We start from the raw sequence: 27,767 nt of genomic DNA on the forward strand, positions 1-27,767 counted from the left end.
ACTGAGCCTTAGGGATCAAACAGAATCATGAAAACCAAAGAGCACACCAGACAGGTCAGCGATAAAGTTGTGAAGAAGAGCATGCGGCTGCATGTATTTCTATGCAGCTGAATGTTCTGGTCCCGAGTGCCATCGGCAGTGCCGGGCATTGTGGTGAGAGATTAAAAGTTTGAAAATTTCTACATTTTCTAAATTTTTTGCCAAAATGCCAAATTTCCTTTTTTTTTTTTTTTATAAATAAACATCATTAATAAAGTCATATAGAAGAAATTTTACCACTAACATGAAGTACAATATGTCACAAAAAAACATTCTCAGAATCAGTGGGATCCGTTGGAGCATTCCAGAACTATAACCTCATAAAGTGACAGTTTGTAAAAATTGGCTTGGTCATTAAGTACAAAATTGGCTCTGTCACTAAGGGGATAAACACAAGAGATACAACATACAGTAGATAAAACTGTAAAACTGAGAATCACTTGCAGGTCACTGGACTTACGTTTCATCAAAGGGCAACCACTTTATGCACTATATGACCCTCTTAATGTTTTTATTAGTTGGCTTCGGAATCTGTTGCTGGCAAAATAGTAAAGGATGGGATTGATACAACTATTGGAAAAGGCAATGCTAATTGAGAATGGTATAAAAACATTGAGATTATTAATAGTCCCACAGTTAGTAATAATTCCAAAGCGAGCTAACAATTTGAAGATGTTCATAATGTGCAGTGGCAGCCAGCATATCAGGAAGGCCAGCACCATAGACACCACAACCCTTAAAATGTTATCACTTTTGGCTTTCTTCACCTTATTCTTAGCAGAATTCAGAATGATTTTATATATCATATAATAACAGATGCCTTGTATAATAAAAGGTATCACAAACCCAACTACATACTTCATTGAGTCCAAAAATATTGGCCAAAACAAGCTGTTTGATGGGTACCTCATGGTACAGACAATGTGGTGAGAATAGTAAGAGTAGTACGTCTGTCGGAAGTACATTGAAGGGATGCTCATCACAAAAGCTGAAACCCAAATGAGAACGGTAACAATTTTTGCCTTGGCAAGAGTCCGCTTGTTTATGGACTCCATTGGATGCACAATACCAAAGTAACGGTCTATACTGAGGCAAGTGAGTAAGAAAATGCTGGCATACATGTTTATTGATGACACTGTACCACAGAATTTGCACATCGCAGAACCAAAGATCCATTTATATTTTCCAGAAATATCTACTGCCCAGAGTGGTAACGTGGCAACAAAAAGCAAGTCAGCGATGGCTAGGTTCATAATGTAAATATTGGCCACTGACTTTTTGTGTAGGCAGCATGACAGACCCACAAGTATGATCATGTTTCCAACAATCCCTATAAGGAAGATAAGTATGTACAGTACAGGAATAAGAACGAAATGATAGGAAGCAACATTTTTCAGATGTGAGCAGTTTGTCCGGTCAATGGCACTAGGACTCTGGAATATAACATGAAGTGATCCGGTTGTTGCATTTGAAGATAACACATCCATGATCAGAGAGAAGAACCAGTGGCCCAAAACCTGAAAGAAAATTAGTTTGTGAGTGTATTTTTATGGAAAGCACAAGGAAAGGTTATTTTACCACATACTATAAGTAAATAACATATGGCAAACAACATAACAGGAAATACCAATATAAGTATACACTGTATGCTGTTTACATTTGAATTATTCCTGGTAGAAAAATACACTGTTTTGGGTTCTGTAATGCAAACACTTTTTTTAATGTCCAAATGACTTGAACCTAACTCACTAGGGTAAAACTAATGGTAACCAACAGCACGTTTAACATCACACTGCATTATTAACCCCTTTCCTACCTTAGACGTATCCATATCCAGAACAATATTGTATCATACAATTATTAGGTTCTGTAGAAGGACGTAGATCTGGGGATTTATTATGATGGAATATAGGCTGAACTGGATGGACAAATTTATTTTTTCGGCCTTACTAACTATGTTACTATGTTACATATGTCCAGGTCACCTGGTGCTTACTGACCTGGGACGTATGGATATGTACATTCGATTTTGCGCACACCATCAGGTGTCAGCTGATTCTCAGTGCCAGTAGCGATCCCTCGCCACTCTCGCCACTTTAAACCCCTAAATGCACTTTAACCCCGTCATCGCGGTGTCCCTATCGTTGCATGGTGACCCTATGTCGTCATGACGACATCCGGGTCACCAGAGCTAGTAAAGTTACTTGAGCATGATCAGAGTATGATGATGCAAGTTTGACTGTCAGTGCAGTGATGACAGCTTGCATAGCATAGGGATGCTACTGTATCCCTTTGCTATACAAGCGATCAGCAAGCAAAAAATGAAAATCCCCTAATGAAACAAAGTAAAAAAGTTAAAACAAGTTGAAGATGAAAATTTTTATGAAAAAAATATATAAACAATAAAAGTACTCATATATGGTATTGCCGCATCCAAAATGACTCGAGCTATAAAATTGTCCCACTAGTTAACTTCTTCAGTGAACACCATAAAAAATGAACAAAAGAAGGCAAAAAAAACAGTGCTTTGTCATCATACCAAACAACAAAACAAAAAGTGGAAAAATGGCGAATATAAATAAACAAGGAACTGCTGAAAACGTCAGCTTTACCCGCAAAAAGCAAGACAGCGGAAAAATAAAAAAGTTATAGCTCTCAGAATAAAGTGATGCAAAATAATATTTTTTTTTTCTATAAAATAGCTTTTATTGTGTTAAACTGCCAAAACATAAAAGAACTATATAAATGTGGTATCGTTGTAATCATACTGACCTGAAGAATAAAGCTGACTTATCAATTTTACCACACACAAAACAACATAAAAAAAAAAACCTTCATTGCTGGTATTTATTCATTCTGTCTCCCAAAAATCAGAATAGAAAGTGATCAAAAAATGTCATGTGTCTGAAAATGATTCCAATCTCGTCGCACAAAAAACGAGCTCTCACATGACTCTGTAGGATGAAATATGGAAAAATTATAGCTTTCAAAATATGGTGATGCGTTTTTGCAATAAAATGTGTCTTTTAGTGTGTGACAGCTGCCAAACAAAAAAAACTGTATAAATCTGGTATCGATGTAATCGCACCGACCGAAGAATAAAGTCGCCTAATCCCTTATACCACATGAGGAATGGCGTTAAAAATAAATAAAACCAATTTTTCAACTGCTGTTTGATTTGTTCATTCTGTCTCCCAAAGATCGCAGTAAGGCTTGGCTCACATGTATTCTTCGCTCTGCGCTAAGCGCTTGCTTACACTGGGGTTTCCATATAAATCTCTGAAATATTTGATTCAGACGAAACCCCCATCGGAGGATTCCCTATAATGAAGCAGAGGGAGGAGCTGTGGACACCATCTGACCTGTGATCCGGCAGTGTCCTCTTTTTATTAGGAATGCATAAAAGTGCAGTCAGCCACAGATTTGTGCACATCTGAAAAGAAAAACACAGCTGAACAGAGGCCAGACTGAGTCCAGATTAACTCTGATGCCTTATTATGGTGAATGACTCCCTCGGGCATTTCATCTGTATCATGTCATTTAGAGATTTAGATGGAAACTCCAAAGTAAGTGCTCAGTGTAGAGCACTGGATAAATGTGATCCCAAACGTTATGTAAAATGTTAGTAACAAAAGCTTCGACTCAATACACAAAAAAAGCAAGTCCCCACTCAGGTCCATAATCTGTTGACGGAAATATAGGGGCTTCCACGTTACTGGTAGAGTACAAAGGCTCTGGAAAAGCAAAATGGCTCCTCACCTCCAAAAGAAATTCTGCGCTCCCAAAACCAAATGCATCCTCCGTTTTGAGCCCCATATATACAGTGGGGGAAATAAGTATTTGATCCCCTGCTGATTTTGTAAATTTGCCCACTGACAAAGATATGAACAGTCTATAGTTTTAAGGGTAGGTTAATTTTAACAATGAGAGATAGAATATCAAAAATAAAATCCAGAAAATCACATTGTATATATTTTAAAAATGTATTTGCATTTTGCAGTGAGAAATAAGTATTTGATCCCTCTGGCATACAAGACTTAATACTTGGTGGCAAAACCCTTGTTGGCAAGCAAAGCAGTCAGACGTTTTTTGTAGTTAATAATGAGGTTTGCACACATGTCAGGAGGAATTTTAGTCCATTCCTCTTTGCTGATCATCTCTAAATCATTAAGATTTTGAGGATGCTGCTTGTCAACTCGAAGCATCATCTCCCTCCATACTTTTTTTATGAGATTAAGGTCTAGAGACTGGCTAGGCCATTCCATGACCTTAATGTGCTTCTTTTTGAGCCACTCCTTTGTTGCCTTGGCTGTATGTTTTGGGTCATTTTCTTGCTGGAAGACCCAGCCATGACCCATTTTTAATGTCCTGGCGGAGGGAAGGAGGCTGTCACTCAGGATTTTATGGTAAATGGCTCCATCCATTCTCCCATTAATGCGGTGCAGGAGTCCTGTGCCCTTAGCAGAGAAACACCTCCAAAACATAATGTTTCCACCTCCATGCTTGACAGTGGGGATGGTGTTCTTTTTGTCATAGGCAGCATTTCTCTTCCTCCAAACACGGTGAGTTGAGTTAATGTCAAAGACCTCAATTTTTGTCTCATCTAACCACAGCACCTTCTCTCAATCACTCACTGAATCATCCAAGTGTTCGTTGGCAATCTTCAGATGGGCCTGCACATGTGCCTTCTTGAGCAGGGGGACCTTGCGGACAATGCAGCATTTTAAACCTTTATGGTGTAATGTGTTACCAATGGTATTCTTGGTGATTGTGGTCCCAACTGCCTTGAGATCATTAACAAGTTTTCCCCATGTAGTTTTAGGCTGATCACTCACCTTTCTCACAATCAAGGATACCCCACGAGGTGAGATTTTGCATGGTGCCCCAGATTAATTGTCGATTGACAGTCATTTTGTACTTCTTCCCATTTCTTACTATTGCACTAACAGTTGTTTACTTCTCACCCAGCATCTTACTTATGATTTTGTAGCCCATTCCAGCTTTGTGCAGGTCTATGATCTTATCCCTGATGTCCTTATAAAGCTCTTTGGTCTTGCCCATGTTGTAGAGGTTAGAGTCTGACTGATTAATTAGGTCTGTGGACAAGAGTTTTTTTTTTAAAAAAAGGTGACTATGTAAGAAAGCTGTCTTTAATGCAGGTAACAAGTTGATTAGGAGAGTATAACTGGTCTGTAGGAGCCAGAACTCTTAATGGTTGGTAGGTGATCAAATACTTATTTCTCATTTCAAAATGCAAATAAATTTATATAATTTATACAATGTGATTTTCGGGAATTTATTTTTTGATATTCTATTTCTCAATGTTAAAATTAACCTACCCTTAAAATTATAGTCTGTTCATGTCTTTGTCAGTGGGCAAATTTACAAAATCAGCAGGGGATCAAATACTTATTTCCCCCACTTTAGCTTCCATATGTTTGGCATTTCTGAAGCGATGAGAGCCAGCCTAATTTATGGGTTCCTGTCTCCAGAAGCATGAGCTGGACATAAAGTACTGGTCACTAATAGGTACTGGTCACTACAACGGCAGTTTGCAATTTTCACTTGGCAACATTGCTGATTGTTTCTGGAAAATAGCCATCGTCACTACAACCATAGATAAATTCCCAAAGGGGTATAATTTCCAAAATGGGGTCACTTGATGGAGGGATTCTGCTCTTCTACCACTTAGTGCCTCTGTATATGAAGTCCACAAATTATTCTAGAAAAATCTGCGATGCAGGAGCCAAATAGCACTCCGTCCGTCCCTAGTCTCACAGTGTGGATAGCAGTACTGTATAGCCATATATAGGATATTTCTACATTCAGTAGAACTTGTGAATTTTGGTGGTCAAAATGTAATTATTTTTTCTTCACTCTACAATGGTATAAAATTCTGTGACACACCTTTGGTGTAAATATGATCACTGCACCCCTAGATGAATTAGTTGAGAGGTGTAGCTTGTAAAATGGGGTCACTTATGGAAAGTTCTGCTGTTCTGGCAAATCAGGGGCTCTCCCAGTGGATCATAGCATCAAACCATAACAGTAAAATCTGGACTATGGTATGGTGCTACTTCCCTTCTGAGCTTTGCCTTGTGCCTGAAAAGTATTTCCCTATTGCATGTAGGATATTTGCGTACTCAGGAAAAAATGGACCTCAGTCTGCTGTAAAAAATTTTGAACAAAAATTTAAAACTTGGGGCCAAAACAGCATTTTAGTGATAAAAATGTAATTTATTCTTTCTTCACCGCTCAATGGTATAAAATTCTGTGAGGCAAATGTGGTGTTAATATGATAACTGCACCCCTAGATGAATTCACTGGGAGGTGTAGTTTGTAAAATTAGTTCACTTATAGGGGTGTTTCTGTTCTAGCACCTTAGGGGTTCTGCCAATGTGACATGGCACCCTCAAACCATTCTAGCAAAATCTGAACTCCAATATGGCACTTCTTCCATTCTGAGCTTTGCACTGTGCCTCAACAGTAGTTTCCCCCCACATATAGGGTATCGGCATACTCAAAAGAAATTGCACAACAAATTGTATTGTCCAATTTCTCTTGCTATCCTTGTGAAAATAAAAAAAATTGTGGCTAAAATAACATTTTTGTTTAGAAAATTTGATTTTTTTTCTTACTTTCAAGGCTCAACATTATAAACTTTTGTGAAGCACCTGGGAGTTTAAGGTGCTCACCACACATCTAAACACATTCCTTGAGGGGTCTAGTTTCTAAAATGGGGTCACTTGTAGTGGGTTTCCACTGTTTAGGCACATCAAGAGCTTTCCATATGGGATATGGCATCTGCTAATGATTCCATAGTAACATAGTAACATAGTAACATAGTTAGTAAGGCCGAAAAAAGACATTTGTCCATCCAGTTCAGCCTATATTCCATCATAATAAATCCCCAGATCTACATCCTTCTACAGAACCTAATAATTGTATGATACAATATTGTTCTGCTCCAGGAAGACATCCAGGCCTCTCTTGAACCCCTCGACTGAGTTCGCCATCACCACCTCCTCAGGCAAGCAATTCCAGATTCTCACTGCCCTAACAGTAAAGAATCCTCTTCTATGTTGATGGAAAAACCTTCTCTCCTCCAGACGCAAAGAATGCCCCCTTGTGCCCGTCACCTTCCTTGGTATAAACAGATCCTCAGCGAGATATTTGTATTGTCCCCTTATATACTTATACATGGTTATTAGATCGCCCCTCAGTCGTCTTTTTTCTAGACTAAATAATCCTAATTTCGCTAATCTATCTGGGTATTGTAGTTCTCCCATCCCCTTTATTAATTTTGTTGCCCTCCTTTGTACTGTCTCTAGTTCCATTATATCCTTCCTGAGCACCGGTGCCCAAAACTGGACACAGTACTCCATGTGCGGTCTAACTAGGGATTTGTACAGAGGCAGTATAATGCTCTCATCATGTGTATCCAGACCTCTTTTAATGCACCCCATGATCCTGTTTGCCTTGGCAGCTGCTGCCTGGCACTGGCTGCTCCAGGTAAGTTTATCATTAACTAGGATCCCCAAGTCCTTCTCCCTGTCAGATTTACCCAGTGGTTTCCCATTCAGTGTGTAATGGTGATATTGATTCCTTCTTCCCATGTGTATAACCTTACATTTATCATTGTTAAACCTCATCTGCCACATTTCAGCCCAAGTTTCCAACTTATCCAGATCCATCTGTAGCAGAATACTATTTTCTCTTGTATTAACTGCTTTACATAGTTTTGTATCATCTGCAAATATCGATATTTTACTGTGTAAACCTTCTACCAGATCATTAATGAATATGTTGAAGAGAACATGTCCCAATACTGACCCCTGCGGTACCCCACTGGTCACAGCGACCCAGTTAGAGACTATACCATTTATAACCACCCTCTGCTTTCTATCACTAAGCCAGTTACTAACCCATTTACACACATTTTCCCCCAGACCAAGCATTCTCATTTTGTGTACCAACCTCTTGTGCGGCACGGTATCAAACGCTTTGGAAAAATCGAGATATACCATGTCCAATGACTCACCGTGGTCCAGCCTATAGCTTACCTCTTCATAAAAACTGATTAGATTGGTTTGACAGGAGCGATTTCTCATAAACCCATGCTGATATGGAGTTAAACAGTTATTCTCATTGAGATAATCCAGAATAACATCCCTCAGAAACCCTTCAAATATTTTACCAACAATAGAGGTTAGACTTACTGGCCTATAATTTCCAGGTTCACTTTTAGAGCCCTTTTTGAATATTGGCACCACATTTGCTATGCGCCAGTCCTGTGGAACAGACCCTGTCGCTATAGAGTCCCTAAAAATAAGAAATAATGGTTTATCTATTACATTACTTAGTTCTCTTAGTACTCGTGGGTGTATGCCATCCAGCAAATTTTGCGTTCAAAAAGTCAATATCACAATTCATTTTGAGATTTATGGCAGCTCTGGTTCTGCTGTAATTTAACCCCTTAGTGACAGAGCCAATTTGGTACTTAATGACCAGGCCAATTTTTGCAATTCTGACCACTGTCACTTTATGAGGTTATAACTCTGGAACGCTTCAACGGATCCCTCTGATTCTGAGAATGTTTTTTCGTGACATATGGTACTTCATGTTATTGGTAACATTTCTTCGATATTACTTGCGATTATTTATGAAAAAAACGGAAATATGGCGAAAATTTTTAAAATTTTGCAATTTTCAAACGTTGTATTTTTATGCCCTTAAATCAGAGAGATATGTCACGAAAAATAGTTAATAAATAACATTTCCCACATGTCTACTTTACATCAGCACAATTTTGGAAACAAAATTTTTTTTTGTTAGGGAGTTATAAGGGTTAAAAGTTGACCAGCAATTTCTCATTTTTACAACACCATTTTTTTTAGGGACCACATCACATTTGAAGTCATTTTGAGGGGTCTATGTGATAGAAAATAATGAAGTGTGACACCATTCTAAAAACTACACCCCTCAAGGTTCTCAAAACCACATTCAAGAAGTTTATTAACCCTTTACGTGCTTCACAGGAACTGAAACAATGTGGAAGGAAAAAATGAACATTTAACTTTTTTTTGCAAATATCTTAATTCAGAACCATTTTTTTATTTTCACAAGTGTAAAAACAGAAATGTAACCATAAATTTTGTTATGCAATTTCTCCTGAATACGCCAATACCCCATATGTGGGGGTAAACCACTTTTTGGGCGCACCGCAGAACTTAGAAGTGAAGGAGCGCCGTTTGACTTTTTCAATGCAGAATTGGCTGGAATTGAGATCGGACGCCATTTCACGTTTAGAGAGCCCCTGATGTGCCTAAACAGTGGAAACTCCCCACAAGTGACACCATTTTGGAAACTAGACCCCTTAAGGAACTTATCTAGATGTGTGGTGAGCACTTTGAACCCCCAAGTGCTTCACAGAAGTTTATAACGTAGAGCCGTGAAAATAAAAAATCGCTTTTGTTTACACAAAAATGATCTTTTCGCCAAAAAATTCTTATTTTCACAAGGGTAACAGGAGAAATTAGACCACAAAAGTTGTTGTGCGATTTCTCCTGAATACGTCGATACCCCATATGTGAGGGTAAACCACTGTTTGGGCGCACCGCAGAGCTTGGAAGTGAAGGAGCGCCGTTTTACTTTTTCAATGTAGAATTGGCTGGAATTGAGATTGGACGCCATGTCGCGTTTGGAGAGCCCCTGATGTGCCTAAACAGTAGAAACCCCCCACAAGTGACCCCATTTTGGAAACTAGACCCCCCATGGAACTTATCTAGATGTGTGGTGAGAACCTTGAATGCCCAAGTGCTTCACAGAAGTTTATAATGCAGAGCCGTGAAAATAAATAATATTTTTTTTTCCACAAAAAAGATTTTTTAGCCCCCAAGTTTTTATTTTCACAAGGGTAACAAGAGAAATTGGACCCAAAAAGTTGTTGTCCAATTTGTCCTGAGTATGCTGGTACCCCATATGTGGGGGTAAACCACTGTTTGGGCGCACGGCAGAGCTCGGAAGGAAGGAGCGCCGTTTTGGAATGCAGACTTTGATAGAATGGTCTGCGGGTATTATGTTGCATTTGCAGAGCCCCTGATGTACCTAACCAGTAGAAACCCTCCACAAGTGACCCCATTTTGGAAATTAGACACCCCAAGGAACTTATCTAGATGTGTGGTGAGAACTTTGAATGCCCAAGTGCTTCACAGAAGTTTAGAATGCAGAGTCGTGAAAATAAAAAATATTTTTTTTTACACAAAAAAGATATTGTAGCCCCCAAGTTTTTATTTTCACAAGGGTAACAGGAGAAATTGGACTGCAATAGTTGTTGTCCAATTTATCCCGAGTACGCTGATGCGCCATATGTGGGGGTAAACCACTGTTTGGGCGCACGGCAGAGCTCGGAAGGGAAGGAGCGCCTTTTTGGAATGCAGACTTTGATAGAATGGTCTGTGGGCATTATGTTGCGATTGCAGAGCCCCTGATGTACCTAAACTGTAGTAACCCCCCACAAGTGACCCCATTTTGGAAACTAGACCCCCCAAGGAACTTATCTAGATGTGTGGTGAGAACTTTGAATGCCCAAGTGCTTCACAGAAGTTTAGAATGCAGAGTCGTGAAAATAAAAAATATTTTTTTTTCACAAAAAAGATATTGTAGCCCCCAAGTTTTTATTTTCACAAGGGTAACAAGAGAAATTGGACCCCAGAAGTTGTCCAATTTATCCCGAGTACGCTGATGCCCCATATGTGGGGGTAACCCACTGTTTGGGTGCACGGCAGAGCTCAGAAGGGAGGGAGCACCATTTGACTTTTTGAGCGCAAAATTGGCTGTCGTGTTTGGAGACCCCCTGATGTACCTAAACAGTGGAAACTCCACAATTCTAGCTCCAACCCTAACCCCAACACACCCCTAACCCTAATCCCAACCTGATCCATAATCCTAATCACTAACCCTAACAATCACAACCCTTATCCCAAAACAACCCTAATGTCAACCCTAACCATAACCCTAATCAAAACCCTAAATCCAACACACCCCTAATCCTAATCTCATCCCTAACCTCAAACCTAACCCTAATCCCAATACACCCCTAATCACAACCCTAACCTTAACCCTAATCCCAAACCTAACCCTAATCCCAAGCGTAACCCTAATGCCAACCCTAACCCTAATACCAACCCTAATCCAAACCCTAACGCTAATCCCAGCTCTAACCCTAACTTTAGCCCCAACCCTAGCCCTAACTTTAGCCCCAACCCTAACCCTAGCCCTAAGGCTACTTTACACTTGCGTCGTTTGGCATTCCGTCGCAATCCATCGTTTTGGACAAGAAACGGATCCTGCAAATGTTTTTTGCCCATAGACTTGTATTGCCGATGGATCGTGACGGATGGCCACACGTCGCGTCCGTCGTGCACTGGATCAGTTGTGTTTTGGCGGACCGTCGGCACAAAAAAAGTTCAATGAAACGTTTTTTTGTACGTCGCATCCGCCATTTCTGACGGCGCATGCGTGGCCGTAACTCCGCCCCCTCCTCCCCAGGACATAGATTGGGCAGCGGATGCGTTGAAAAACTACAGCTGCTGCCCACGTTGTGCACAATTATCACAACGTGCATCGGTATGTCGGGCCGACGCATTGCGACGGCCCCGTACCGACGTAAATGTGAAAGAAGCCTAACCCTAAATTTAGCCCCAACCCTAACCCTAAATTTAGCCCCAACCCTAGCCCTAACCCTAGCCCTAACCCTAGCCCTACCCCTACCCCTACCCCTACCCCTAACCCTACCCCTAACCCTACCCCTAACCCTAACCCTAACCCTACCCCTAACCCTACCCCTTCCCCTACCCCTAACCCTAACCCTACCCCTAACCCTAATTTTAGCCCCAACTGCTGTTCTCCTGCCGGCCGGCAGATGGAGACAGATGGCGGGCGCACTGCGCATGCGCCCGCCATTTTCTTCTGCCGGCGGCCAGGAGGAGCAGCAAGAGGATCCAGGGACACAGGTGAGTATTGTAGGGTCCCCGAATCCCCCTATTTCTCTGTCCTCTTATGTGCGATCACATCAGAGGACAGAGAATTACACTTTACTTTTTTTTTTTTTTGCGGTCGCCGGTAAACAGTTAATTACCGGCGATCGCAAAACAGGGGTCGGTAAAACCGACCCCGATCATGCTCTTTGGGGTCTCGGCTACCCCTGGCAGCCGAGACCCCAAAGATTCTCGCGGGGCCGGCCGGCGGGCGCACTGCGCATGCGCCCGCCATTTTGAAGATGGCGGCACCCACCGGGAGCCACGAGGAGCATCGGGGGAGCTAGGTGAGTATTGGGGGGCCACCTGGGACCCCCTTTCTCTGTCCTCCGATGTGCGATCACATCGGAGGACAGAGAAATTAAAAAGAGATCGCGGTTTTTGTTTTTTTTCTGCGATCGCCGGTAAACGGTTAATTACCGGCGATTGCAAATGTGGGGTGGGTTAAAAAACCCCTGAATCATGTTCTCTGGGGTCTCGGCTACCCCCGGCAGCCGAGACCCCGGAGAAAATCGGCCTCTGGGGGGCGCTATTCACTTTTTCCACAGCGCCGTTAATTAATGGCGCTGTGGTTTAAGTACCCTTAGCGGCCGCCGTTAAAAGGCGTATCGGCGGTCGCTAAGGGGTTAAATGTTGTTTTTTTCATTTTGGTCCAGCAAGAGTTGATGCCAGTCTTTTGCTGACAGCTTATTTTAGACTTGTCAGCTGATGTTGGTTGGTAACCATTCCCACCTTCCTTTAACCCCTCCCTGATGTTAGACGTACTATCCCATTGAGGTGACCTGGGCCTATCTGACCCTCGTCAGGATAGTATGTCATACGCGATCAGCCGCGCTCACGGGGGAGCGTGGCCGATGACGGCCAGGTGTCAGCTGATTATTACAGCTGACATCTGGCACTATGTGCCAGGAGTGGTCACGGACTGCTCCCGACACTATAACCCCCGGAACATTGCAATCAAACATGGCTGCAGCGTTCTGGTGGCATAGGGAAGCATTGCGCAGGGAGGGGGCTCCCTGCGTGCTTCCCTGAGACCCTCGGAACAACGCGATGTGATCGCGTTGTTCCGAGCGTCTCCTTCGTCCTCCTCCCTGCAGGCCCAGATCCAAGATGGCTGCGGGGCTCCTTCCGGGTCCTGAAAGTGAGGTGGCTTATCAGTGCTTGCTGAGAGTAGGCGCCGACAAACCTCCTGCACTGCCTGTCAGATCGTTGATCTGACACAGTGCTCTGCAAAGTGTCAGATCAGTAACCTGACACTATATAGCAATGTCCCACCCTGGGACAATCTAAAAAGAGTAAAAAAAATTAAAAAAAATTCACTGTGTAAAATTAAAAAAAAAAAAAATTCTAAATAAAGAAAAATAAATAAATATTGTTCCAATAAATACATTTTTTATGTAAATAAAAAAAAAACAATAAAAGTACACATATTTAGTATTGCCCCATCCGACACAACCCATCCTATAAAACTGTCCCACTAGTTAACCCCTTCATTGCACACCTTAAAAAAAAAAAGAGGCAAAAACAAAGTGGAATAACACGCGATCAAAAAGACAGATATAACTAAACATGGTACCGCTGAAAACGTCATCTTGTCCTGCAAAATACGAGCCACCATGCAGCGTCATCAGCAAAAAATAAAAAAGTTATAGCCCTCAAAATAAAGCGAAGCAAAAGTAATTATTTTTTTATATAAAATAGTTTTTATTGTATAAAAGTACCAAAATATAAAAAATGATATAAATGAGGTATTGCTGTAATCGTACTGACCCAAAGAATAAAACTCCTTTATCAATTTTACCAAACGCGAAACGGTATAACCTCCCCCTCCCCCCAAAAGAAATTTATGAATTGCTGTTTTTTGTTTATTCTGCCTCACAAAAATCAGAATAAAAAGCAATCAAAAAAGTCACGTGCCCGAAAATGGTATCAATAAAAACGTCAACTTGTCCCGCAAAACACAAGGCCTCACATGACTTTATGGACCAAAATATGGAAAAATTATAGCTCTCAAAATGTGGAGACATAAAAAATATTTTTTTGCAATAAAAAGCGACTTTTAGTGTGTGACAGCTGCCAAACACAAAAAAATGCTATAAACAGTAAATCAAACCCCCATTTATCACCGCCTTAGTTAGGGAAAAATAATAAAATAAAAAAATATATTTATTTCTATTTTCTCATTAGAGGTAGGGTTAGGGTTAGGGCTAAAGTTAGGGCTACAGTTGGGGTTAGGGCTAAAGTTAGGGTTGGGCTAAAGTTAGGGTTAGGGTTGGGGCTAAAGTTAGGGTTAGGGTTGGGGCTAAAGTTAGGGTTAAAGTTTGGATTACATTTACGGTTGGGATTAGGGTTGGGATTAGGGTTAGGGGTGTGTCAGGGTTAGGGGTGTGGTTAGGGTTATGGTTGGGATTAGGGTTAGGGGTGTTTTGGAATTAGGGGTGTGGTTAGGGTTGGGATTAGGGTTAAGGGTGTGTTGGAGTTAGGGGTGTGGTTAGGGTTGGTATTAGGGTTAGGGGTGTGTTCGGGTTAGAGTTGGAGTTAGAATTGGGGGGTTTCTACTGTTAAGGCACATCAGGGGCTCTCCAAATGCGACATGGCTTCCTATCTCAATTCAAGCCAATTCTGCTTTGAAAAAGTAAAACAGTGCTCCTTCCCCTCCTAGCTCTCCCGTACGACCAAACAGGGGTTTACCCCAACATATGGGGAATCAGCGTACTCAGGACACATTGGACAACAACTTTCGGGGTCCAATTTCTCCTGTTACCCTTGGGAAAATACAAAACTGGGGGCTAAAAATCATTTTTGTGGAAAAAAAAGATTTTTTATTTTCATGGCTCTGCTTTATAAACTGTAGAGATACACTTGGGGGTTCAAAGTTCTCACAACACATCTAAATAAGTTCCTTGGGGGGTCTAGTTTCCAATGTGGGGTCACTTGCGGGGGGTTTCTATTGTTTAGGTACATCAGGTGCTCTGCAAACACAACGTGATGCCCGCAGACCATTCCATCTAAGTCTGAAATCCAAACGGTGCTCCTTCCCTTCCGAGCTCTGCCATGCGCCCAAACAGTAGTTCCCCCTACATATGGGGTATCAGCATACTCAGGACAAATTGGACAACAACTTTTGGGGTCCAATTTCTCCTGTTACCCTTGGAAAAATACAAAACTGGGGGCTAAAACATAATTTTTGTGGAAAAACAAGATTTTTTATTTTCACGGCTCTGCGTTATAAACTTTAGTGAAACACTTGGGGGTTCAAAGTTCTCAAAACACATCTAGATAAGTTCCTTGGGGGTCTAGTTTCCAATGTGGGGTCACTTGTCGGGGGTTTCTATTGTGTTGGTAGGTCAGGGGCTCTGCAAACGCATTGTGATGCCCGCAGACCATTCCATCTAAGTCTGCATTCCAAACGGCGCTCCTTCCAAGCTCTGCCATGCGCCCAAACGGTGGTCCCTCCCCACATATGGGGTACCAGCGTACTCAGTACAAATTGGACAACTTTTGGAGTCCAATTTCTCCTGTTACCTTTGGGAAAATACAAATCTGGGGCCTAAAACATAAATTTTATGGGGAAAAAAATATTTTTCATTTTCACGGTTCTGCGTTATAAACTGTAGTGAAACTCTTGGGGGTTCAAAATTCTCACAACACATCTAGATAAGTTCCTTGGGGGTCTACTTTCCAAAATGGCGTCACCTGTGGGGTGTTTCCACTGTTTAGGCACATCAGGGGCTCTCCAAACGCGACATGACTTCCTATCTCAATTCCAGTCAATTTTGCATTGAAAAGTCCTTCCCTTCCGAGCTCTGCCATGCATCCAAACAGTGGTTTAAACCCACATATAGGGAATCAGCATACTCAGGACGAATTGCACAACAACTTTGGGGTCCAATTTCTTCTGTTATCCTTGAGAAAATAAAAATTTGGGGGCGAAAAATCATTTTTGTGAAAAAATATGATTTTTTATTTTTACGGCTCTACATTATAAACTTCTGTGAAGCACTTGGTGGGTTAAAGTGCTCACCACACATCTAGATAACTTCCTTAGGGGGTCTACTTTCCAAAATGATGTCACTTGTGGGGGGGGGGGTCCAATTTCTCCTGTTACTCTTTATTAAAATAAAACAAATTGGATCTGAAGTTAATTTTTTGTAAAAAAAAAAGTTAAATGTTCATTTTTTTTAAACATTCCAAAAATTCCTGGGAAACACCTGAAGGGTTAATAAACTTCTTGAATGTGTTTTTTGAGCACCTTGAGAGGTGCAGTTTTTAGAATGGTGTCACACTTGGGTATTTTCTATCATATAGACTCCTCAAAGTGACTTCAAATGTGATGTGGTCCCTAGAAAGAAATGGCGTTGTAAAAATGAGAAATTGCTGGTCAACTTTTAACCCTTAAAACTCCCTAACAAAAAAAAATTTGGTTCCAAAATTGTACAGATGTAAAGTAGACATGTGGGAAATGTTACTTATTAAGTATTTTGTGTGACATATCTCTGTGATTTAAGGGCATGAAATTCAAATTTGGAAAATTGTAAAATTTTCAAAATTTTTGCCAAATTTCCATTTTTTTCACAAATAAACGCAAAAATTGTCAAGGAAATTTTACCACTAACATGAAGTACAATATGTCACGAGAAAACAATGTCATATTCACCAGGATCCATGCAAGCGTTCCAGAGTTATAACCTCATAGAGGGACAATGGTCAGAATTGTAAAAATTGGCCCGGTCATTAAAGGGAACCTGTCACCCCCAAAATCGAAGGTGAGCTAAGCCCACCAGCATCAGGGGCTTATCTACAGCATTCTGGAATGCTGTAGATAAGCCCCCGATGTATCCTAAAAGATGAGAAAAAGAGGTTAGATTATACTAACCCAGGGGCGGTCCTGGTACGATGGGCGTCGCGGTCAGGTCCGGCACCTCTTATCTTCATCAGATGACGTCCTCTTCTTGTCTTCACGCTGCGGCTCCGGCGCAGGCGTACTTTGTCTGCCCTGTTGAGGGCAGAGCAAAGTACTGCGGTGCGCAGGTGCCGGGAAGGGTCAGAGAGGCCCGGCGCCAGCACACTGCAGTACTTTGCCCTGCCCTCAACAGGGCAGACAAAGTACGCCTGTGCCAAAGCTGCAGCGTGAAGACAAGAAGAGGACATCATCTGATGAAGTTAGGAGGAGCCGGACCGGACCATGACACCCATCGGACCGGACCGGGACCGCCCCTGAGTGAGTATAATCTAACCTCTTTTTCTCATCTTTTAGGATACATCGGGGCTTATCTACAGCATTCCAGAATGCTGTAGATAAGCCCCTGATGCTGGTGGGCTTAGCTCACCCTCGAATTTGGGGGTGACAGGTTCCCTTTAACATGCAAACCACCCTTGGGGGTAAAGGGGTTAAATAGTCACATGACCCATCAGCTGATCATCGGTAATAGAGTTATTCTATGCAGACCATCTTGGAGTGAGGAGCTCTCTTGTGTCGGTGGTGTTTATGCTGCTATGGGAGTTTGGATTCCTGGTGCCATATTCTATGCTGCTTTAGAGCTTAGCAGCAGAGCCTGAAGCAGAATATTTATTCCTTTATCTATGTCTGTCACTTCCCAAATGTTTTTACCATCTACACGGGTGACGCTAGTGACTAGTATACTGAGGTGACAGTCAGGGACTAGGCACGTGACGGGGTCAGGGAGGGAAGGACCCCCATAAGGCATTAGGGGAGGTTAGGGACAGGCACGGGTTGGTGTCACAAGGTATCCCATCCCTTGCTCCCTACTGTTAGGGCCTTCCTGTCCATTTTCCATCCCGTCGTATTTATGTGTTGTGTCATCCGCCGGACTTACCCGTGTCCGAGCTTGACATTATTATCAACCGTATTATTTTTCATGAGATGCTATGGCTTAAGCGGAGGCTTTTCCATGCCTGATCCAGACCCTCTTGGATGAGGTTATGGAGTTTCAGTCACAGGTGGTGCAGCAGATTCAGCTTATGTCTGGATTCTAGGTCTCGGCTCATGCCCAGGCTCAACCGGGACCTGTCCCTGACATGTTCTCTGGAGGGAAAGATAAATTTATGGTTTTTAAGGAAGCCTGGAAATTGTACCTCAGGTTCTGACCTCATTCCTCAGGGAGTGAGGAACCAGGAGTGAGGATTGTAGTCTCCTTTCTTAAGGGTGATCCCCAGTCCTGGGCCTTCATCCTGCCAACTGACTCTCCATCTTTGCGGTCGGTGGATGAGTTTCATGCAGCTTTGACGCTGGTGTATGGGGATCCTGATGGTGTCTCCGTGGCTGAGTTCAAACTCCGTAAGATCAAGCAGGGGGGCTGGCCGGCTGAGGAGTACTGTTCCAGACATAGGCCACTGAAACTCAGTGAAATGGCCTTGCCCTTAGGATTCATTTTTGTCAGGGTCTGTCAACTACGCTTTAGGATTCTCTGGGGCAATATGCTACTCTAAGGTCATTGGAGGCTATCATGGCCCTTGCTGTCAGGGTGGATAGATGTCTAAGGGAGAGACATACACCAACTCTGCCCCCTGTTGTTCTTAGCAGCAGAGCCTGAAGCTGAGTATTTATTCCTTGTTCTTTGTCTGTCCTGTGTTTCTCACTTCCCCTGTGTTTTTACCATCTGCAGTGGTTGTGATGCTACCAAGAAGGTGGAGCTAGAGTGGACCCTCTGGAGAAGCCAGGACGCCTGCGTAGCCGCTGGGGAAGCAGAGCGAGTGCGCCGGGACCCTGAGGTGAAGCGGCAGGGGTGAGTAGGAGCGGCGACGCTAACAGTGGTGAAGCTAGCATCCTTGCTGGCCAGTGCACTAGCCAGGTTATACTGAGGTTACAGTCAGGGACTAGGCATGTGACAGTGGTGGGGGAAGGACCCGCATAGGTTGTTAGGGGAGTTTAGGGACAGGCACAGGTTGGTGTCAGGAAGTGTCCCATCCCTCACTACCTGCTATTAGGGTCTTCCTGTCCTTTTTCCATCCATCTTATTTGTGTGCTGTGTGATCCGCCAGATTTTCCCCGTGTCTAAGCGTGACAGTCAAATGATGCTCCTTCCCTTCCAAGCCCTGCTGTGCGCCCAAACAGTAGTTTTCTCCCTCATATGCGATATCAGAGTTCTCGGGAGAAATTGCACAACAAATTGTATTGTGCAATTTCTCCTGTTATCCTTATTAAAATGCTAAATGGGGGGCAAAAAAAATTTTGTGGGGAAAATATGTTTTTTTTTATTTTCACTGCTCAATATTATAAACTTCTGTGAAGCACCTGGGGGTTCGATGTGGAACTTATCTAGATGTATGTCAAATACATCTAGATAAGTTCCCTGAGGGGTCTAGTTTCCAAAATAGTGTCACTTGTGGGGTTTTTTCACTGATTAAGCACACCAGGGGCTCTCCAAATGCAGCATGGAGTCCACTAATTGTTCCTACAAATTTGGCATTCAAAAAGTCAAATGGCGCTCCTTCCCTTCCAAGCCCTGCAGTGCGCCAGAACAGTGGTTTTCCCCCACATATGGGGTATTGGCATGCTCAGCAGAAATTGCAGAACAAACTAACATTTTTTTCCTGTTTCCCTTGCAAAAATAAAACAAGTTGCATCTAAAGTAAATTTTTTGTGAGAAAAAGTTAAATGTTCATTTTTTTCTACATTACAAAAATTCCTGTTTAGCACCTGAAGTGTTAATAAACTTCTTGAATGTGGTTTTGAGCACCTTGAAGAGTGCAGTTTTTAGTATGGTGTCATTTTGGAGTATTGTATGTCATATAGACCCCTCAAAATCACTTTAAATGTAATGTGATCCCTAAAAAAATAGCTCTGTAAATTTACTTGGGAAGATTAGAAATCGCTGGCCAACTTTTAACCCTTATAATTTCCTAGCAGAAAAAATTTTGTTTAAAAAATTGTGCTGATGTAAAGTAGACATGTGGGAATTTGTTATTTATTAACTATTTTGTGTGACTTATCTCTCTGATTGATTAAATGGCATAAGAATTAAAAGTTTGAAAATTTAAAATTTGCACCAAATTTCCAGTTTTTTCCACATATTAACGCAAGTCATATCAAATAAATTTTACCACTATCATGAAGTACAATATGTCATGAAAAAAAGTTCTGAGAATAAGTGTGTTCCGTTGAAGCATTCCCACATATCATGCTTCAAATATAAAGATACCAAATGTTTGGTGAAGAATCAAAAACAAGTGGAACACAATTGTGAAGTTGAACGAAATGTATTGGTTATTTAAAATTTTTGTGGAAATTCAAAAACTGAAAAGTGGGGCGTGCAATATTATTCGGCCCCTTTAACTTAATACTTTGCTGCGTCACCTTTTGCTGCGATTACAGTTGCAAGTCGCCTGGGGTATGTCTCTATCAATTTTGTACATCGAGAGACTGAAATTCTTTTATTATTATTATTATACATTTTTATAGCGCCATTTATTCCATGGCGCTTTACATGTGAATACGGGGCAAATATAGACAAATACATTAAACATGAGCAGATAACAAGGCACACGAGTACATAAGGAGGGAGGACCCTGCCCGCGAGGGCTCACAGTCTGCAGGGGGTGGGTGAGGATACACTAGGAGAGGGAAGAGCTGGCTGTACGGCTGTTCAGTAGGTTGAGGATCACTGCAGGCTGTAGGCTTGTCGGAAGAGATGAGTCTTCAGGTTCTTTTTGAAGGTTTCTATGGTAGGCGCAAGTCTGATGTGTTGGGGTAGAGAGTTCCAGAGTATGGGGGAAGCACGGGAGAATTATCTTGCCCATTCTTCCTTGGCAAACAGCTCAAGCTCAGAGAAGTTTGATGGAGATCGTTTATGAACAGCAGTTTTCAGCTCTTTTCACAGATTCTCAATTGGATTGAGGTTTGGACTTTGACTTGGCCATTCTAACATCTGGATACGTTTATTTGTGAACCATTCCATTGTAGATTTTGCTTTATGGTTGGGATCATTGTCTTGTTGGAAGACAAATCTCCGTCCCAGTCTCAGGTCTTTTGCAGACTCCAACAGGTTTTCTTCAAGAATGGTCCTGTATTTGGCTCCATCCATCTTTTCATCAATTTTAACCATCTTCCCTGTACCTGCTGAAGAAAAGCAGGCCCAAACCATGATGCTGCCATCACCATGTTTGATAGTGGGGATGGTGTGTTCAGGGTGATGAGCTGTGTTGCCTTTACGCCAAACATATTGTTTGGCATTGTTGCCAAAAAATTTGATTTTGGTTTCATCTGACCAGAGCACCTTCTTCCACATGTTTAGTGTGTCTTCCGGGTGGCTTGTTGCAAACTTTAAACGCCACTCTTCCATAAAGGCCAGATTTGTGCAGTGTGCGACTGATTGTTGTCCTATGGACAGACTGTCCCACCTCAGCTGTAGATCTCTGTAGTTCATCGAGAGTGATCATGGGCCTCTTGACTGCATCTCTGATCAGTCTTCTCCTTGTTTGAGATGAAAGGTTACACGCCGTTAACGGCGATAAAGGAGCAGGACGGCGTACTGGGACCTGCACCTGTCCCTGCCACTATAATGGGGCCCTGACTTTCCCTTATCTCAGGGGTACCTATAATGGTTAGCCGCCAGCGTATCCCTGTCTCCTGTGCAGACCCTATCAGTGTCCCCCTCTCCCCCCCCAAGGGAGGTGGACTGCACCAGTGCATAAATATGACAATTAAACAGGGTATGCAGACAAGGTAACTAAAATCTCAAACTCACCAAATGCTCACACAACCACAGAGGAAACACAGAGAAGGGAAGAGAAGGAAAAAACAAGGAAGGAAAACAGGTTTAACATGCAACCAAAACAGCAGACAACAATCTCTGTAGATAAACCTCCAAGCTCCAAACACCACTGCTCATTCCCACTTCAAGCGAGGCAGCAGAACTGATCACTGACAACAGTTGTAGTCAAAGCTGAGTCTATATAGGAGCGGAGATTACAAAAACCAAATCAGCTGAGAGACCAAGCTCTCAGTAACTTCAGTAACCAGGTTTAACTCCTACCCTGCTGGCACAAGACAGCCAGGTCAGAATTCAGGAGAAGAGCCTCTGTTCATCGTGTGTGAACGAGGCCCAGAGTGCTGCGATTCTCTAGAACCTCTCTGTCACAGTAGCCCCGTGACAAAAGTTAGAGGGACGGCCGGGTCTTGGTAGATTTGCAGTGGTAAGATACTCCTTCTATTTCAATATGATTGCTTGCACAGTGCTCCTTGGGATGTTTAAAGTTTTGGAAATCATTTTGTATCCAAATCCGGCTTTAAACTTCTCCACAACAGTATCACGGATCTGCCTGTTGTGTTCCTTGGTCTTCATGATGCTCTCTGTGCTTCAAACAGAACCCTGAGACTATCACAGAGCAGGTGCATTTATATGTAGACTTGATTACAAACAGGTGGATTATATTTATCATCATTAGGCATTTAGGACAACATTGGATCATTCATAAATCCACAATGAACTTCTGGAGTGAGTTTGCTGCACTGAAAGTAAAGGGGCCGAATAATATTGCACGCCCTACTTTTCAGTTTTTGAATTTCCACAAAAATTTAAAATAACCAATAAATTTAATTCAACTTCACAATTGTGTTTCACTTGTTGTTGATTCTTCACCAAAAATTTACATTTGGTATCTTTATGTTTGAAGCATGATATGTGGGAGAAGGATGAAAAGTTCCAGGGAGCCGAGTACTTTCGCAAGGCACTGTACCTCATAAATTGACACTGGTCAGAATTGTAAAATTTCACCTGGTCATTAACGTGCAAACCACCTTGGGGGTGAAGGGGTTAAACCTTTAAGCTATCTTAATTCCGTTATATAAGTAGTCTAAAAATGGAAGCAAATGCATGCATTGCTGTTGTTTCTAGACAGTTGGCGTAAACTGACTAAGTAGTGGCATTTTTACATGGATGCAACAATTATACCTTTTTAGGGGGGGCTAAACATTTTGCACTTTACTAAGTGAAGAAGTGTTAGCTTTTTCATAAGCCATCCAAAAATTATACCTTTCATTAAGGAGACAAAAAGACTTTTTATGAAGCAGTTAAAAAATTATCCTATTTTTTCTGGAGACAAAGCAGTTGCACTGTCTTGAACATAAATAAGTTATGGCTTGTTGTCACCAAACCTGTTAAAAAATTAGCCCCACATTGAGAGCTGTTTTTTGAGGATAAAAAAACGTGAGCTTGTTAAACCCTCGATTAGAGGAGGGGATTTGGATAGAACAATCCTTCAGAAGGAAGTCGAATGGACTTTAGGGTCCAATCCTTGAGCCCCAAGGTACTCAACGAACAGATCCTATATAACATAGTAACATAGTAACATAGTAAGGCCGAAAAAAGACATTTGTCCATCCAGTTCAGCCTATATTCCATCATAATAAATCCCCAGATCTACATCCTTCTACAGAACCTAATAATTGTATGATACAATATTGTTCTGCTCCAGGAAGACATCCAGGCCTCTCTTGAACCCCTCGACTGAGTTCGCCATCACCACCTCCTCAGGCAAGCAATTCCAGATTTTCACTGCCCTAACAGTAAAGAATCCTCTTCTATGTTGGTGGAAAAACCTTCTCTCCTCCAGACGCAAAGAATGCCCCCTTGTGCCCGTCACCTTCCTTGGTATAAACAGATCCTCAGCGAGATATTTGTATTGTCCCCTTATATACTTTTCTAGACTAAATAATCCTAATTTCGCTAATCTATCTGGGTATTGTAGTTCTCCCATCCCCTTTATTAATTTTGTTGCCCTCCTTTGTACTCTCTCTAGTTCCATTATATCCTTCCTGAGCTCCGGTGCCCAAAACTGGACACAGTACTCCATGTGCGGTCTAACTAGGGATTTGTACAGAGGCAGTATAATGCTCTCATCATGTGTATCCAGACCTCTTTTAATGCACCCCATGATCATGTTTCTTGTAAAGAGTGTACCTTGCTGCTACTTTTTCTCCCATTAAATAATGGATCCTATTGTTTCACCTGAAGCTAGAATGCATCACCTCATGTGATATCTCTATTAAGAGCCTCCTATCTATATCTTTTTTTGTTTTACGCTACTATGTGGTATCTATGACAATGAACTGCAAGAAAACCTTGGCCTTAATATGCTTTATTCAACCCCCTATGCTTTGTTTGATAATCCATCATTAGGCTCCTCTACGACCCACCCAGTCCTGAACTAGAATGTGCTGGGAATGTCAGTGACTTGTGGCATCATCCATCGTTGCTCAGAGACTGACACCTGAGCTATGGACCTATCGCTACCCTCTAGACACCAGCACTGTATTCTGCATCTGCACGGCTTCTTTGATTGGGGTGATCACCCTCTCCGCTGCTATAAACCAGGGTGCTCTCGACTATGCGCTCCAGCCTGGAACACAACTCCTTCCAACAATCAGCAGAAGTGTGAACTCCTTGCGCATGCGCAGTAAGCGTCTGTGCGTTTCAACCTGAAACACAGACACTTCAGGGTCCCCGCAGATGCTGTATACTGACACATAAGTATGATACCATCGTATATCGCACTGATCCGGTGCCTTACCAATGAATATATGGGAGAGGTATGGGCTACCCCAGCATCGACTTTACCAGCAGGTATTTCAGTGTGTGGTTGGTAAAAATATGCTATTATGATTTGGGGGAGAGGCTCATCAGACAAATCAAACCTCTCCATGTCCAACTAACCTATAGTGTTCTAGATGGTAGGATATGCATGGACCTATTATTTCACACGGTAGGTGGTTACTTAGTATGCTGGGTCTTATTTAAGAGTGCTGCATAGCCCAGGCAAACCACCATGAGCCGCTAATCATCTTGTAAGCATCTATAACTCTTATGAACACACTAGCCTCTTGATGAATCACCGAAGGAGAAATGCGTCAAGGCAGAGGCATAGCAGTATCTTATATACATGTACATCAGAATTATAAGTAAACTTCTATCTTTTTTCACCCCATTCCCACTTTTAGCTTAGTTGTTCATTGGTCTAGGCTCCCTGCATATACATCAGCACAGGACCGGCAGGGTGAGTGAGGGACAGCCACTTGGGAGCGGGGGTGCCAAATATCCCTTTCCAAGGTGCCAAATTATGTGCTAGGCCTCTCAGTTTTTTCCTATTATCCAGAAGCAGTATTGCTATTCATATTTCATATATTTCATATTGACATGCTTTAGCACTACAGAGTGCAACTTTTTTGTTTATTGTATATGGAGATGGCTGCTCCTAGTATGCACCTGTTCACACTAGCTTGGAAGTGCCAGTCAGTCTTTTGTCATCCATAATTAAAAATAGGCTGATGGGAGGAGCTCAGGTAAATATGGAGGCAGTCACCACCTCCAATAATATGCTACAAAAAAACTACTGACCATCACTTCAAAATAAAGCAAGTGTGAACACCTGCAAGCTGCTATGACTGCATAATATAGAAACAAAAGAATATGGAAGCACTATGTAGATGATATGCATGCAAACATTGCATATATGAAATTTAGATTGCATTAGATTGCTTCACTGCTATATACAGGTCCTTCTCAAAAAATTAGCATATAGTGTTAAATTTCATTATTTACCATAATGTAATGATTACAATTAAACTTTCATATATTATAGATTCATTATCCACCAACTGAAATTTGTCAGGTCTTTTATTGTTTTAATACTGATGATTTTGGCATACAACTCCTGATAACCCAAAAAACCTGTCTCAATAAATTAGCATATCAAGAAAAGGTTCTCTAAACGACCTATTACCCTAATCTTCTGAATCAACTAATTAACTCTAAACACATGCAAAAGATACCTGAGGCTTTTATAAACTCCCTGCCTGGTTCATTACTCAAAACCCCCATCATGGGTAAGACTGGCGACCTGACAGATGTCAAGAAGGCCATCATTGACACCCTCAAGCAAGAGGGTAAGACCCAGAAAGAAATTTCTCAACAAATAGGCTGTTCCCAGAGTGCTGTATCAAGGCACCTCAATGGTAAGTCTGTTGGAAGGAAACAATGTGGCAGAAAACGCTGTACAACGAGAAGAGGAGACCGGACCCTGAGGAAGATTGTGGAGAAGGACCGATTCCAGACCTTGGGGAACCTGAGGAAGCAGTGGACTGAGTCTGGTGTGGAAACATCCAGAGCCACCGTGCACAGGAGTTATCAGGAGTTGTATGCCAAAATCATCAGTATTAAAACAATAAAAGACCTGACAAATTTCAGTTGGTGGATAATGAATCTATAATATATGAAAGTTTAATTGTAATCATTACATTATGGTAAATAATGAAATTTAACACTATATGCTAATTTTTTGAGAAGGACCTGTAGAATGATAGAATGCACTTATTAAATTAATGAACAAATTAGCCAATTCATTAAAGTTCACCCGCCACAACCATAAATCTAACAGTTATAAAACATGCCTCTGGGCAGCGGACGTGTTGAAACACTGCGTCCGCTGCCCACGTTGTGCAGAAAATCACCACTGTCCGTCGGTACGTCGCGCCAACGCTTAGCGACGGCCGCGTACCGACGGAGGTGTGAAAGAAGCCTTAGATTGCATAATATACACACAAAAGAAGAATACAGCAGCACTGTATATGCTAAGATGTGTGCAACATTGACTACATCAATTTGGACAGCATAGCTGCTATCTATCTACTGTATCTCTCTATCTAATATCTATATATTATCTATCTATCTATCTGTATTTGTACACTATATCATGTTATACATTGAAGCATGTACGTAATTAAAAACTTACATACTGTACATGGCTGTAATAATGCATTTTTAGGTAAGAAAACGTCACATACTCCAAAGAAAGTTTTCTAGCTGGTGTTCATTTTCTGTGGCTGCTGTAGTTGACATTTCGAGTGCACTCTACAGTAATAATTATTTGGCTAGAATAGTGATATTTGTACCCATCGTGATTACAGTAGCAGCAGTGAGTTACCTACCATTGTATAAAATTACAACTTATCAGAAGATAAGTATTCAAAATCAATTATACCTTCCTGCATCATCATTACTGACACATAACGTCCTGGAAATGTTTCTTTACCGAAAATATATGCATTTTATAAACAAAAAAACTTACCAAATCCCTTGGAATCACTTCTATGGGCAGTCAGTTTTTTCCAGACATCCTGTCTGAACAGTGACAACAGCTGAATACAGAGCTTTGTTTGCAATAGACTTCCATAAGGATTATATGTACAGTACACATAGAGTTGGGCTTCAGGATTTTTCCACAGTGTTGTATGAGAGCAACATCATCCTCCATGAATGCTTCTGTCTACTATGAACAGTGCAGAACTTTCCTAGACATCTAGCAACCTGACATCCACTTTGATTGTGTTAGGGTCGATCACTGGACTTATCAGCATCTGGGTGGAGTGTATCTGTCTGCCTACAGCAATAAGAAGCCCTCCCTGTAAGTAATTTATGTAGTATGTAGTGTTCATGGATGATTCATCTGAGTGCTCAGGGAACGGTTTTTATGTCATTAATGGGGCTTGTCAAAAGAGATAGAGAGTACAAGATCATTGAAGAGGAGTATTATAATAGTCTTTATTAATTACTAATTTTCTCCCTGTATGCATCGTTACAACATACCAGTACTTTACTACTTATAAGAAAATGTAAATCTTTTTTTCCAGGGGAACATTTTTAGAAACTACTACCCCAAACGATATCCCTACAA

General features: G+C 41.7%; 1 protein-coding gene across 1 annotated transcript; it reads right to left on the reverse strand.

Annotated features, from left to right (window-relative positions):
• Window positions 1-521: 521 nt before the first annotated feature.
• On the reverse strand, window positions 522-27,206 carry LOC138671714 (type-2 angiotensin II receptor-like). The gene is made up of 2 exons (XM_069759868.1): window positions 27,162-27,206; window positions 522-1,556 (listed from the first exon to the last, which is right to left on the reverse strand). The coding sequence occupies exon 2, from the start codon at window positions 1,524-1,526 to the stop codon at window positions 522-524; it is 1,005 nt and encodes a 334-aa protein (XP_069615969.1). The 5' UTR covers window positions 1,527-1,556; window positions 27,162-27,206.
• Between the last annotated feature and the right edge of the window lie 561 nt (window positions 27,207-27,767).

Source organism: Ranitomeya imitator, chromosome 3 (assembly GCF_032444005.1).
Source record: "Ranitomeya imitator isolate aRanImi1 chromosome 3, aRanImi1.pri, whole genome shotgun sequence".
Taxonomy (NCBI): Eukaryota; Metazoa; Chordata; class Amphibia; order Anura; family Dendrobatidae; genus Ranitomeya; species Ranitomeya imitator.